At 42.0% G+C, this 14,688-nt stretch overlaps 1 protein-coding gene across 4 annotated transcripts in view; it reads right to left on the bottom strand.

Moving 5' to 3' along the window:
- Positions 1 to 467: 467 nt before the first annotated feature.
- Positions 468 to 14,688, bottom strand: part of DSP (desmoplakin) — a 49,698-nt gene continuing 35,477 nt past the window's right edge. For 2 of the 4 annotated variants that reach the window (XM_079301517.1, XM_079301518.1), the window contains exons 16-24: positions 14,159 to 14,325; positions 13,704 to 13,842; positions 11,848 to 12,041; positions 10,821 to 10,983; positions 10,131 to 10,214; positions 9,117 to 9,224; positions 8,448 to 8,546; positions 5,328 to 7,619; positions 468 to 3,803 (exon numbers count right to left, since the gene is read on the bottom strand). In XM_079301517.1, the coding sequence (XP_079157643.1) occupies positions 609 to 3,803; positions 5,328 to 7,619; positions 8,448 to 8,546; positions 9,117 to 9,224; positions 10,131 to 10,214; positions 10,821 to 10,983; positions 11,848 to 12,041; positions 13,704 to 13,842; positions 14,159 to 14,325 (6,441 nt within the window). In that variant the 3' untranslated portion in view covers positions 468 to 608. The remainder of the gene's footprint in view (positions 3,804 to 5,327; positions 7,620 to 8,447; positions 8,547 to 9,116; positions 9,225 to 10,130; positions 10,215 to 10,820; positions 10,984 to 11,847; positions 12,042 to 13,703; positions 13,843 to 14,158; positions 14,326 to 14,688) is intronic. The other 2 variants (XM_079301519.1, XM_079301520.1) reach the window with 2 other exon arrangements.

A 14,688-nucleotide genomic window follows, 5' to 3' on the forward strand; every position in this document is an offset into this window, starting at 1 on the left:
AAAACAGTAGAAAATGTATGGGTTAACAGTAAAACAAAAGCCCAGCCTAATAATAACCCTTTACATCCACCAAGTTATACTTCAGAAAATGGCTAGCCCAACATAAAGAAGTAGAGCATCTGAAAGACAGTTTCATGTTTATGGTATAGATTCTAAACCAGTATTAAGGGCATTTTCTGTCCATATTGTTAGTATCTTTTTTCCATAATAGCAAATTGAAAAAGGTCTATGTGAATAAAAAGTTAACTACTGCAAGACTTTCGAACCTCAGTTATCACCTTATAGATTAATAGTTGTGGATAACAGGAGAAGGCACATGACACAGTATTTAAAATATACAGAGACCTATTAAAATTCAAAGACTAAAAGGAAATGGGAACCGAAACTCAAAATTCACAAACATTACTTTTGCATTGCCTAATCTATATTCTATAAGTTTGCACTCAAGCATTTTACAGCTTTTTCAGAAGAAAAGTGTAACACATTCAGAAAAGACTTCAAGGCTTTGCTTTGAATTACTTTGTAGGTGGTTTTTTTTTTCTTTTAGTAAATGGAATATAGGATAATCTAAACAATAATAAAATGCAGACACATTCCCCCACTTGTTATTAGCGCCCAATAGACCCACTGCTGAAGGCTGAGTATGAGTAGGAATATGAAGAGCTTGCTGAGGCATCAAAGCTTCCTCTCCTAGACCCGCTGCGTGAGCCTGAACGTGAGCCGGAGCGAGAGCCAGAGCGAGAGCCAGGTGCCGAGGAGACATTGTAGGGACTGGATATGCCTTTAGAGGAAACAGAGGCTGCTTCCAACAGTTTAAGCCCAGTGATGTCTTCCACCATTGAGCGGTTCATTGCATCTTTGTAGGATATTTTCAGCTTGGTCTTGGGGCAGGTCAGAATTTTGGGATAGCTGTTGGTGTCTTGTAATTTCTGGGCAGCACGACCGTCAATCAATCCATTCCTAATGGCTTCTTCAGTAGTTATTCTTCCACGCACTTCTGGGTCCACAAGGCCTCCAGTGAGGTACTGGAATTCAAGGAACCGCTGCCCAGCCTCGTAAGGCAGCCACTTTTCCTTCACTGCTTCAGCCGCTGACATCCTCTTGCGTCCGCCCTTTATGCCTTCGAACCCTATGAAGGCCTTCTGGGCCGGTTTGAGACGTGTGGCCATATCCTGATCAATGATGCCTTGGCTAGTGGCTTCCTGGAGGGAAAGCCTCTGGCCAGTGGTAGGGCATATTATGCCACCAGTGCAGGCCTGGGCTTCCAGCAACCGCTGCCCGGTGATGCTATCCACGATGCCCCGCTGTATAGCTTCTGAAATGGAGATTTTCTCCAAGTTTTCCGTGTCAAATATGGCTGCAATAGGACTGCATTCATCTGGGGTCTCTGAGAAAGAACCGCTCCTGATCACTGAAGATGAGCTCCTGACGCTCAGCACGGTGGGAGAGCGAGTCACGGACTCGTGCCGGAACACCTCGTCAGTGCCATTACGGCAGGAAATCATGTCTGCAAACTGGGTCAGGCTCAAGCTGCCAGAACGGTACTGGTCAAAAAACTTCCTCTCCACCAGGCCTTTATCAATGGCATCTTGGATGTCGTACTGGCTACCAGTTTTTCTGTCAACGAGGACTACTCTGCTGCTGCCATCCGATCCCGTGATAGTTATTTCTTCCCACTCGCACTCCTGTTCGGCTAGTTCTGTGTAGGTATCATAATCGATGAGGCCCTTGCTGTATGCCTCCTGAACGGACATCTCCCGGTTTGTTTCTGGGTCTACAATGACCACCCTGCGCTTCCTGAGGGTGTTCTTCTGCGAGGTGTGCACCACCTTCTTCTTCTCCCTCAGGGGCAGAAGGCAGAGCCCTGTCGCATCATCCTTTATGCATCTTTCTTTCAGCTGCAGGTAGGTCAAGTTCTCCTCTGTGTTGGGATCGAAGAACCCTTTGGTGTCATCACTTGGATCACTAAGGATCTGGTTGAGCTCCTCATTGAAGTAGCCACGCTTGTAGGCTGTCTCCACTGGCAAGCGGTAGCTCTCCTTGGGGTCGATGATCCCTCCAGTAGCGATCTGGGCCTCCAGAAGACGAATGCCATGGCCTCTCTCTATGAGCTCTTTGTTCATTGCTTGGAACAGAGAAATGATGTTCCCAGTTTCTGGGTCCTTGTACCCAGTGACAGCTCTTTCAGCAGAGAGAAGTTTCTCTTTAAATTCAATTCCAACAAGGCCTCTTTTGTAAGCTTCCTCAACGGGCAGCCTCACGTTGCTGACAGGATCCACTATGAACCCTGTGGCTGCCTGGGCTTCCAGGAGTTCCAGGGCTGTCCCCGGCCTAACCAAACCTATTTTCATAGCCTGGTAAATGCCGAGTTTCTCTTTAGTAGCCTCGTTGTAGATACCAGCAATACAGCTAGAGCCTTGAAGGAAATCAATAATTCTCTCACTCACTTCTTCCACTGTAATTGCACCTCTTTCCAAGTCATTCCTTGTTGATTCCTTAATGATTCCAGCCTCAAGAAGTGCATCTGCTGAGACAGGCTGCCTGATCCCTTGGAATGACATACTCCTCTTCTGCACTGGAAGGAGGAGCAGACCAGTGTGTGGTTCAATCCTGCATTTCTCCTTCAGCTGCATGTAAGTGACTGCCTTCTTGGTGGTGGGATCAATGAAGTTCTTTGTATTGCCTTGGCAGTTGTTTAGCATCCTGTACAGGTCTTTGTCAATCAAGCCACGAGATAAAGCTACCTCTTTGGGTAGGAAAACACTGTTGACAGGATCAACAATCCCTCCTACAGCCAGCTGGGCTTCAAGCAGACGAATTCCAGTTTCTCTGTCAACCAAGTTTTTCTTGATGGCTTCAGCCACCGGCACAGTTTTGCCTGAGAAAGGATCCTTAAATCCTGTAATAGCCTTTTCTGCTGTATAGATCTGCTCTCTGTCATCGAAGTCAATCAGGTCTCTGGCGATAGCACTGTCCACTGTCAATATCTCGTTTCGATGTGGGTCTATCACACCTCCTGTTGCTGCCTGGGCTTCTAGGAGCAGGACTGCATTTTCTGCAGTGAGCAGCTGATTCCGTTTGGCCTCAACAAAAGAGTACTTCTGCCTGGGCGAAAGGGACACCCCTGCAATAGCACCTGCCCCCTTGAGGTAGGGTTCAATGTCAGCTGCAACCTCTTCCACCGACCTCTGCCCCTTCAGCAGTTTATCCAGAGTGACTTTGTCTATCAGCTGGCACTCATACAGCTGCATGGCTGTGATCTTCTTCCGCAGCCCACTGAACACCAGCTTGGAGGCATCAATACAGAAGTCTTCCTCGGTCTGCGTAGATCTGTGAGCCCCATATGGGCGCTGCTTGAGTTTCTCAATCTCTCTTTGCAGCCTGAGACGCTCTGACTCCAGCTCTGACTGGTTTTTGACAGCGGTCTCTTCCAGTCTGCACCGGTATCTCTCCTCAATCCGTTTGATTTCCATCTGCAGCCTTTCGATCTCACTCCTCAGGCTGCTCTTCTCCCTCTCACTCTTCTCTCTCTCACACTGGATCTTCCTTATGGATTCCTCTGTTCGGGAGTGCTGGCTCTTCCACTGATTGAGGTCATTCAGAATCTGCTGCTTCTCACTTTCCAGGCGTTGCTTCGAACGTGATTCTGACTCCAGGGTAACTTTCAAACGGTTCAGCTCCTCTTCTAATCTCTGCAGTCTGGCTTTGTCTTGCTCCAAAGCACTCATTTTTATCAGAAGGGTTTCTCTTTCTTGCATAACGTGACTATATTGATTTTTGGATTCTTGAATCCTACTGGATGCCTACAATTGTGAAGGAGAAATAAACCAAGAAAGGACAATTAGAGCTTGTGCTGGTCAGTTACGCCCTCTGCCTACAATGCCCTCCAGCCTGTCATTTAACCTGCAGCAAGCTCCCACTGGAAAACATTCTAGTCATAGCAGTGCCTTACCCAAGATTATGGACACACATAAACCAGAGAAGGCACATTATCCCTTCACTTACAGTGTCTCCAGCACTGCCAGAGACTCAAGAGACTTCATTCTGTTACCCACAGCCTCGATCTTCAGCTGATTTAGTTCTCTGTAACTTTTTGATACTTCTCACAGTACACTGACAAACAGAGCATTTAAGACTCATAAATAGCCTGATGCTCAGCAGATGTCCTAATCCAGGGGAATTTGCATCAGCTAAGGACTGGTCATAAATGGATAAAAAGGGAACATATGACTCAATTTTTGCTTTCCTTTTATGTTCACATCACTCCAAACAATTTTACCTGTGTTGCCTTCCATTTTAATTCATGCAGTGTCTTCATATATGCATATGCACGAACACCCACAAGCATGCACATTTGTATGCAGTCCACATTAAACTGAATACAATTTTATCTACTTGTAATACATGCATATAAAAGTGAATATATATATGCACAGGTGTTATATAATCCTAAATGTTAGTATTTTTTTAATACCTGTATTAGGACTTTTAGAATAAAGGAAATAAAAACTGAATAAAGGATATGAGAAAAGAAATAGAAGGGACAAATCTAGGGAAAAAACCAATTTTCACACGTGGTCTCTTGTATATATTTAGAGTAGCTCTTTGTACAAGAAACCAGGCAGAACAAAATATTAAAAAATGCTTTCTCTAACTTGGTTATGTTGTCACCAAAAGTTTAAGAAATAAGGGCCAATAGTAAAATTTGCAAATGCCCCTAGTGACTTAGGAACATAAATCATCCAAACAGTCCATGAAAGATAAGCTTTTAGTACCTTATGTACAGCTGACAACGTCACTTTTAATCCTCACTTGGAATCAACATCTTACCCAGCTAATCAGCACCTTGACAGCTTGTTGGGTCTGGGGTTTTTAGGCAGTTTATCTTGTGACAGCACTCAGGTCAGCCTCAAAGGACAGCTTTAACCCATCCTGGCTTAAACAGCCTGGGAAGCACACAGCCAGCAGGGAACTGCAAAACCACAGGGGTACTCCACGTGCTCCCATTTTTCACTAAGATGATTTGTTGGACACTGGCACAGAATACAGATTTTTTCTGAGGCAAGGACTAAGAACAAGGCTCTCCTGGGTGATGAGAGCTTATGGCTCCCTAGAACAGTTCCTAGGGAGTAAAGAGCCTAAGGAAGTGGCCAAATCCTGCCACCTTTATTTACAACTTAACCAAGAGGAAGGGTCATGAAGGGGATGTTAGTCACAAGTACAGTGACTTCAAACTGCAAAGGGTGAATTAATTTGTTCAAATCGACACTGCAATTAATTATATATTTGAGAAACAGTAAAGCTGGGATCAAAATATGTGTGAATACCTCTAGAGCTTGCTTTTGGAATTTTTCAATTTCCTGTCTCAATTTTTCCCTTTCTTTCTGTAAATCATTAAGCAACCCCTGAAGTTCCAGGGTTTGCTTGCTGCTCATCTGAAGCTGATTCTTTAGTTCAGCAATGGTGGTATTTTTTTCATCAACTTCACTTCTGACCATTCTGAGGTCATCGTACTCCAATCTAACATTTCGCAGCTCCTCCTCCAGTAGCAAGTGCTCCTTGGTAAGGTTCTCGGTGAGAGACTGAAGCCTTTCAATCTCTATTTTGCACTCATTCAAGGCTTTGCTTTTTTCCTCAGAGGTTTTCTGTAAGTGCTCATATCGTAGGTGAGCCTGCTTTAATTGCTCCTGCTCCTGGACCAACTGACGACGTAAAGCCTCAATGTCAGAGGTGTACTTTCTTAACTCCTCCATGTATCTTTGCTTCTCTCTCACATGGCCATCTAATACTTCTCTTTGGTGTCTAAGGTCATCTTCATTCCTCTTCTTTACAATAGATACTTCCTCTATCTGCTGTGTGAGATTAGTTATCTTAACTGATTGGTCTCTCAGAGATCTCCTCATGCCTTCTATTTCCTCCTCCAGTTTTTTCCTCCTGGATGTTTCCTCCATTAAATTCTTGTTCTGTCTGCACAGTTCCTCCTCCAGCTTATGTTTCTGGATCTGCAAGTCTTTTACAGTGCTCTGGAACTTTGCACTTTCTTGATCCCTGCCTTTTTTCTCTTGTGAAACTCTTTCATAGTCAATTTTCAGTCTGGCCAGTTCCTGCTCTTGGATCCTCAGTTTGTTAATCGTCTCAGTCGCACTCGTGTTTGCTTTCTGCAGGTCAAACTGGACCCTTTTCAACTGACTGTTCTCATCCTCCACTTCCTTCCTCTGACTTGTTTCTACATCCAACAACTTTCTCAGCCTTTCAATCTCTTTGTTTCTTTCCTTAATGGTTTTGGAAGCATCATCAAGTGACTGTTTGTACCGCATGCTTTCATCAGAGTGTCTCTGAATAACTTGTTTTAGCTCAATCTCCAGCTGCTGTTTCTTCTGAGAAAGCTCTGAGCCAGCTGCCTTCTGCTGCTGAGCATTCTCTTCTATTTTCCGTAGATTATCTGTTGTCTGACTTATTGTATTCTTCAGTCTCCTAATTTCCTCACACAAATTCCTATTTTCTCTCATGGCATTATCAAGCTGTGTTCTATAATTATTTGTCTCCTCTTCCTTTTGTATGGTGACCTGGTGAATTGTGTTCTTTGTGATATTAATCTCAGTTTCATATTTGTTCTTTAAACTAATAATTTCCTCATCATAACTGTTTCTTACCTTAGCCAACTCATTTTCAAGTTCCCATCGGCTTTTAGCCTCTTCCTGAAGCTGAAGCTTTAGCCTTTCCAGCTCCTTAGTTTTATCCTGAATAGTTGAGGCAGCCTCCTCAAGAGCCTGCTTGTATCTTGAGTTGTCTTCCCCTCGAAGCTGAATGATCTGTTTCAGCTCCAGCTCTAACTGATGCTTCTGCTGTGACACCTCAGAACTGCAAGCCTTCTGCTGGAGAGCATCTTCTTCTGCCCTCCGCCGCTGGTCTGTTGTTTGCAGGATGGCGTCGTTCAGCCTCACAATCTCATCCTTAAGGTCTCTGTTCTCTCTTGTCAGTCTGTCAACCTGGGCTCTGAGGCCTTTCGCATCATCATCCTTTTGTGCAGCTATCTGCTGGATTGTTGTCTTCTTAATATTAATTTCTGTTTCATACTTGTTCTTTAAATTACTCATCTCCTCGCTAAACTGGTTCCTTACCTTAGCCAGCTCATTTTCATACTCCCTCTTCCGTGTGCCTTCGTCCTGAAGAAGAACCCTTAATCTTTCTATCTCGTACTCCTTCTCCTTGATGACCTTCTCAGACTCTAACTTCTGCCAACCAAGGCTGTCTTTCTCATTTTGCCTTGTTTTTTGCAGTTGGTCATAGTCATTCTTTTGCTGCTCATATCTATCCTCCAGCAACTTTCTTTTCCTTTTCTCATCTTCAGTCTCATAAGTCAACCTGGTTATTCTGTCATTTAGATCCTTTATTTGGGCATAGCATTTGTCTAGGTTTTGCTTAGCAGAATTTCCATCCATTTCAGCTTGTCTTTTCATTTCTTCCAAACTCATCAGCTTTGCCTTGAGCTGAGAAATGTCCATCTGGTACTTCTGCAGATTTTGCTCCAGGAATTTATGTTTGTTGCTTGTCTCTGAATTTGAATCCCTAGCAAGCCTGAGTTCTTCTTCCAGGAGCTCAATTTTGGTGTTTTTCATCTGCAACACGATAGCAGAAAAAACAAACAGAAAAACTCCAATAAATATTTGTGGCAACTGCCTCAAAATCATCACATGCAATAAAATATAAATTTGTAACACTGACAACTTAAAAATAAAATTTTTTACTGCTTCAATGAGAACTAAACCCCTTTTTTTATTTAACATCATCAAGACAAATTCTGGAATCCTTATTTATTCAGAGTCGAACCTCATTTAGAAATCAGCACATAATGACTTTCAGAGGGAAAAAGATACTTGATAGGGGGAGGGAGGTGTGTTACTGATAGTAGAATGTGGTGTAGCAGAAGTTCACCAGCAAAGTATGAAACAGTCACCTTTAAAACCTACCCAGTTTTCAAACAGGTGAAAATCACATTCCATATATGCAATTTCTTTAATGAGCCTCTCTGTTTCACTGAGCTGTATCACATCAGCAGTTGCTTCTTATGAAACACTTTTGAGTATGGTCTAAAGCGAGGTGCCCTCAACCATGAGGAGCAAGTTTTCAGCACTGAGGTAGCTGTGCTGTCACTGAGGTCAAGGCTGGGATGGGCAGAGAAGGCTTGCTCATGTGGCTTGATAAGCATCTCCTTATTTACCAAGGAGACCAGTTCTCTACCTCACATCACACTCTGTAAAACACTGTACTCTTCAACAAAAGATGCTCTTCCACGACACTGCTAATATGTCTCCTTTGTAGGATACCTCTGAGTTCTGGATATAATTTTGTGAGTTATTTTACACTGTACTTTCTGCCTCTGATCAGTGATAGTGATAAATCTGTGATAAAAATGAAAGCTACAGAAAAGAAAAGAGTTAGAATACCTTCAAATCCTCCATGCTCTTTAACATTTCACTCAAGAATCTGTAATAATCTCCTGATCTTGTAAGAAGCTCTATATAGCGGGACTGAGCTTCATTAGCCTTGAAAAGAAACAGAATTGTTAGCAGCTTGTACAAAGTCAAAGTCAAGTTAGCACTTGACAAAGTAAAAAGCAAATTCTCCTCCTCACAAATTCACGTGACTTTCTGAAAGTGTAAATTCTTCCTTAAGAAAAACCGAACCTTTTTTGGTTTTTCAGGAGTGCTTGACCCCATTGCTGATGTGATATTAAATTCAAGCCTTCATCCCTGGTTCATCGTGCTCTTCCTGTCTGACAGTCACAAGTAACCCAAGTTTAATTTTAATAGCAGTCAATTCCCAGGCTGAAAGTGACCAAACCACTTGGAGCACGGATCTACCTTTCTCACAGCATGTATGCAGTGGACACTGCATAGGAAGGAGAAAGATTCCTGAGGGCTAATCTAATGTCTGAATAAGCCCAAGTCTGATTTTACAGCACATTGATAATTCTGCATTAACTTGTGCTTACGTGCTTAGTGCACATTACCACTGACATGCTAAGTATTAAAATACAGCTGGGTATGACTCACAAGGGTTCACACAGACAAATAAATGTATTCAGAAGACTGAAGGGTAGAAAAGAAAGGCACCTCTTGTAGAATCAGCACTGCAGGAGACTGAACCACACTCTTCTTGATAGGTATGTTGAGCAATGTTTCTAATCCTGAACTGTAGGAAGCAACCTGTAGCTCATAATCCTGAAAAGCAAGACAAAAAACAAGACCCATTTAGAAACTGTCAAAGAATTCTCTGTGAATCTACTTCAGAAAATGCAAGTTTTTGGGGTTTTTTATTTTGCTTTCTTCATGAAAAGCTAAATTTTTCCCTTGTTTATATTTCTGACCCTGTACAGATGATCTTCTATCATAAACAGAAGCTCATCAGTTCAAGTACCCCTATGGAGATTCATAGAGGAGAATGACCAGGGAAAAAGAGGAAAAACATTTTTCAAAAACAAGAAGACAACAGTTTCTGTAAGTTGAGGGCTACAGGGAGATGCAAAAGATTCGTGGGAGTAGCAGATCTAATTACTGCTATCCACCAAAATTTCATCAGAAATAAGAGTCTCTGCATCTCTTTTGTATCACATATGCCATGTCACATATATAGCAAAATCTTTGTCACAGAGAGTGAGATCAAGCTGGAGAAAGCACAGATATAAAGGTGACAAAAATGCAAGTACCACAAAACCATTCCCTCTGTATGTTTCTGGTTTTCATGGCTATTGCACACCATTCCTCCTGCTAATCTGCATTTGTCTTGCCTCCTAGATCAGATCCCAACCAGACTTAATTCGTTAAGTACCAATCTGTTCTTGACTTCCTTATGTTTTTTAACATGTGAACTGGAAAATTTGGTCTGGCTAGGAGGAGGCATTGATTCACAAGAGAAGCTCTCACTGGTGTCTGCTGCATGATCCCATAGTCTTCAGGTGGCAAGTACACAAATTGCTTTCATTGTGTTTTGTACCCAGAAGTACTTCACACAGCAATTTCTGTGCACACATCAGGGAGCTGACTCTTCATCTGTCAGCAGAGCAGAGACAATGGCATGTGCCTGACCATGAAAAACCACACCCCACAAAAATGCTGAGATCCAAGTACCTTAATTGCAGCTGAGCACTGATCTGCATGCTTGAGAAGCTCCTCGACTTTGTCTCGCTTCCCACAGATTTCACTGTGCAAGTTCTGTCAAGAGAAAAGTGAGCTGTGAAACACTCCTGCAAGATTTGCCCGTATTTCCTCCTGTACATGCTGCCTGCATCAGAAAGCACCTGCAGCAGGAGACTCCTGCAGCCCCTGAGGCTGAGATCTGAAATGACCTGTAGCTGGGCAGCTTTTACAACAGCAAGCACTCTGGGCATGAGAAGGTTGTTGTCAGAGAGAACACCCAGCAACTGAAATACCCCCAGAGCTGGGAAGGCAGAGTTCCTTGACTTTAACTTAGATGTATTTATTTGATTTCTATTTTTGTGCTGTAATTTGTCCCATAAGTCAGACCATCTTACAGTCCCTTGAATTAATTCAAAGCTGATGTGTAAAAGTGTCAGTGAATGTGTAGGAGCCAAACACAGCCTTGTTCATAATCTGTTGCAGTGCTGACAGAAAGTAATGAGGACAGTAATATTTCCTCCCTCCTGCCTTCTACATATGCGGTGTTTTTTGGTAGCTTGCATACTTTATAATTCAAAACAGGCCACAGTATTACAGACTGCATTGATATTGATATTTTCTGTACAGCAAAACAATTTAAAATCCAGATAATTGAAGAGAGCTCATCCATGTGCTGCACACCTTCTGATCATGCAGGTATCTCATGATAGTGTTGGAATCACACAGCTTCACGGACTCAATGGAATCCTGCCGGCGCTTGGCATCACAGATCCACTTGCACAGAGCCTGGTAGAGATCTCGGTAGGTTTTCAGCTGTTTGATCTGCCTTTCTAAATCCCATGATCTGGGGAAAAATAAGGGAAAATCCTGTCAAAATGGAAAGTGCATTCTCTTTCTCTCTCTTTACGCAGTTTTCAGAAATAAGACACAGAAATAAACTTATGTAAAACTATTGGAAGCACTAAGAAGAAGATTGTGAACAAAAATTAGAAATTAAATGAGAATTGCACTGGTTATTAGTCACCCAACACGGAATTTTAATACATCACTTTTGAGTAACTAATACACAGAGGTTGGGCCTTCCTGGCGAAATGAGGGATGAATGAAACTTGCAGTGATAAAAATCAGGTTTTCTGACTTCAATACTCTTGTTCTCAATTTTCACTGAAGAATCAGCAACCAGTTAGGACTAGATTTTGTCCTCAGACAAAAACAAAATAAAACAAACCAAAACGAGCCATACCCCAAGCTCCACCTCTGCCCGTCAAAAAGTCAGAATATGCCTTCAGTTCATGATTCAAATTCAAGGCTTTATTTTGTTAGTTAATTTTTAGTGTTACTTTTTTAACCCTCATGTACAAGTATAGGGTGTTGAGGAATAAGCATGGTTGCTTTTTTGAGGGGGAAAATGATGACTAGAAATTCTTAATCCAAGAACATTAGAAAGAATTTTTTAAAAAATCAGAACAATTCTTTAGCACATAGGTTAGACATTTGCATGACTAACTACCTTTTTCTGCTTGGTCTTACACAATTCCTTTTGAAGTATGTTCAACCTATTCACAATTGCTCAAGTCTTATTGCCCTGAAGTCACCACTTGTCCTTTGGAAATAAAGATTAGTGCACATCAGTTCTTTTAGACTTCACTGCTGAGATGATCTTGGGAGCAATAGCAATAAGGAAAATGCTATGAAAACATGAACAAACCTGTTATCTATCTGCTTATCAGCCCTCTGCCAGCGGTCTATTAGCTGGGTAACTTTGTCACAGTACTTTCCAATGTCCATGTCATACAGGGTGTATGACTGGCAAGACTGTGAGTGAATCTGAAGTGTTCTCTGCAGCTCATTTTCCAAGGTATTCAGTAATGACTTCTTCATATTTAGGTCTGCTTTCATTTTCTGGAGAAAAAAATCAAAATGCTGTAATTTAATTTACTCTTGAGAAGATACTTACATTTAACCAATTTAACAGCATACATAATATGTTGGGATCTAAAATGTTGTTTTTAACTCAGCAAGGTATGCCTCAGGAGTGGCATATCCAGTTTTTAAACACTTAAAAATCTACACAGATTTTTTTTTTCTCCTATTTATATTTTTATGAACATCTTCCAAGGAGTTGTTTCTTCTCACACACACTTTTGTTTAGGTACACATACTTATATACTGTGGGCATCACCAAATGGAATACACAGCACAGGCAGTGGTCTGCCTTACATCCCCCAGTCACAGGGATGGCTACAGCCTTCAGTGATATGCTCAAGCTTTTTTTCTTTTTATTTTTTTTTATGGAGCTCAAATTTACACCAGCTAAAAACTCCCAGCAACTGAACTTCAGGTCTCTTTTGACATGATAAAAAGGTAACTGGGTTGTGCTCCATTTGCACCACCTACACACATTTTCCCTACTAAAGGTAAGAACAGAAAATAATTAAAGAGTTCTTGTTTTCCCAAATGTATTCAGTTTACAAAAGGACCAGCAAATAAAAGCCAATAAAAGACTGAATCTGCAAGACAACTTTGTGCTCAGCAAAGCAGTTATTTCCCTTTTCCTTTTGTACAGGCTGGATACTTTTCACTCCAAGATTTGACACAGACTCTGTAGCAAAACCAAGACAATAACACTCAAATTTACTTGTTACATCTAGACAACAAGGGCAATTTAAAAGCCTGTATGCAAGAAAGGAAATACTGCCTTCAAATCTTCATTCACTAGTGATATAAATGAACACAGATAATAGTGTACAGAAATGGGTTACAGAAACCTTCCATGCAGCTGCCCTTGCTGTGGGGCCAGCAACAACCAGGGGTGGAAGAAGTAACAACCTGTATATTATTTCCAATCATTTCATGTAATCAGAGCTTCCTGAGCTGGAAATTACCCACAAGGATCATTGAGTCCAACTCCTGGCCTTTCACAGGACACCCCAAGAGTCACACCCTGTGCCTGAGAGCATTATCCAAACATTTCCTGAGCTCTGTCAGGCTTGGTGCTGTGACCACTGCCCTGGGGAGCCTGTTCCAGTGCCCACTTCTGGATGAAGAGCCTTTTCCTGATATCCAACCTAAACTTCCCCTGACACAGCTCCTTCCTGTTCCCTTGGGTCCTGTAATGGGACCAAAGTCCAGTTACAAGAGATTGGTGCCTGCCCTTCTTTTCCCCTCACAAGAAGTTGTACCTGCAATGAGGTCTCCCCTCAGTCTCCTCCAGGCTGAACAGTGACCTCAGCTGCTCCTCATACAGATTCCTCAAAGTCCTTTACCATTCTCACAGCCTCCTTAGGACACTGTCTAATAACTTTATATTATCTTGTGGCACCCAGAACTGTGCACAGGACTCAAGGGGAGGCTGCACCAGTGCAGAGCAGAGCAGGACAATCCCCTCCCTTAACCAGCCAGCAACACTGCCTCATTTACAAAACACTGTATACTTATACAAAAAATACAACAGGATCAGCATTTCTGTCTCCTGTGTTTTGGAAGGGTTTCCCCCAGCTCAATAAATCAGTGCTGGCAGCTAAGAATTTTGTTTTGCTGTGTCTTTGGGTTTTGGCCCCTCACCTTCAGACAAGCCCGATAAGCCTCCACTTTATCAAGATCCAAAGGAACAGTCTCCTCTTCAGACAGTCTGACTTCAAAAACTCTGATCACATCTTCTGTTTGCAGAATAACCTGGAGCAGACACCTCAGTGCATTCAAGCTAAAATAAATGATACAAGACAAATCCGTTACGGACTAAGGAAGAAACAGTGTTGTTTTTAATTCATAGGAGATGATTGGCTGAAGAGAGTACATAACACAAGAAATTTCTGTGATACCCATACTTCCCACTTTCTTTTTTTAAAGTGTTCCAGAAAAGAAAAGAAATTCATGCACATGTGTGTTTTTATCAGCATGTACATAATTTGCAGAGAAGAAAGGTGCAATTTTAGACTACTGGTAACAAAAGGCAGCTTTCTGGACTAAGAATTATGGCAGAAAGTGAGTATTTATTGCTATAGCCTCAATTTACTTACCTGTCTAAGTAGCCAGCAGAAACACCATTAATATTTTCCAGTTTTTGAAAAAGGGCATTTATCTCTGATTGCAAGTACACATACTTCTCACAGCCTCTGAAGTTAGGCAGCAAGTCCTTATGCTTATTGAGGGTTTCTGCCATTATTTGAGAGTCATTCTGCACACCCTAAGGAAAAGGAGAATGCCTGGTTTACACATCTTTGGTTGGTTGAATGATCATTCTATTCCATATTCATATGGAACTGGTCTCCTTATCCAAGCAGTCTGCTCTTACATAACCAGCTTGACTGAGGATTGCAGAAGAGGCTAAGTTTGCTTTCTTCAAGGCAAGCATTAATGAGCAGTTTCTTTTTTGTCCACAATAGGTTATATGTCTTTCTGAGCATCTTCACTCCAAAACTCAGCTCTGACATGCCAAGGTCCTTCTGTTATTGAGACCTTTGTAACCTCATTGCCTCACAGGAATTTCTCATATGCTGAACCTGTTACCTTTTTGTACCCACCTTCTCTCATGGTCTCCTACAAATCT

This window comes from Erithacus rubecula, assembly GCF_903797595.1.
Source record: "Erithacus rubecula genome assembly, chromosome: 3".
In the NCBI taxonomy this organism is placed as follows: Eukaryota; Metazoa; Chordata; class Aves; order Passeriformes; family Muscicapidae; genus Erithacus; species Erithacus rubecula.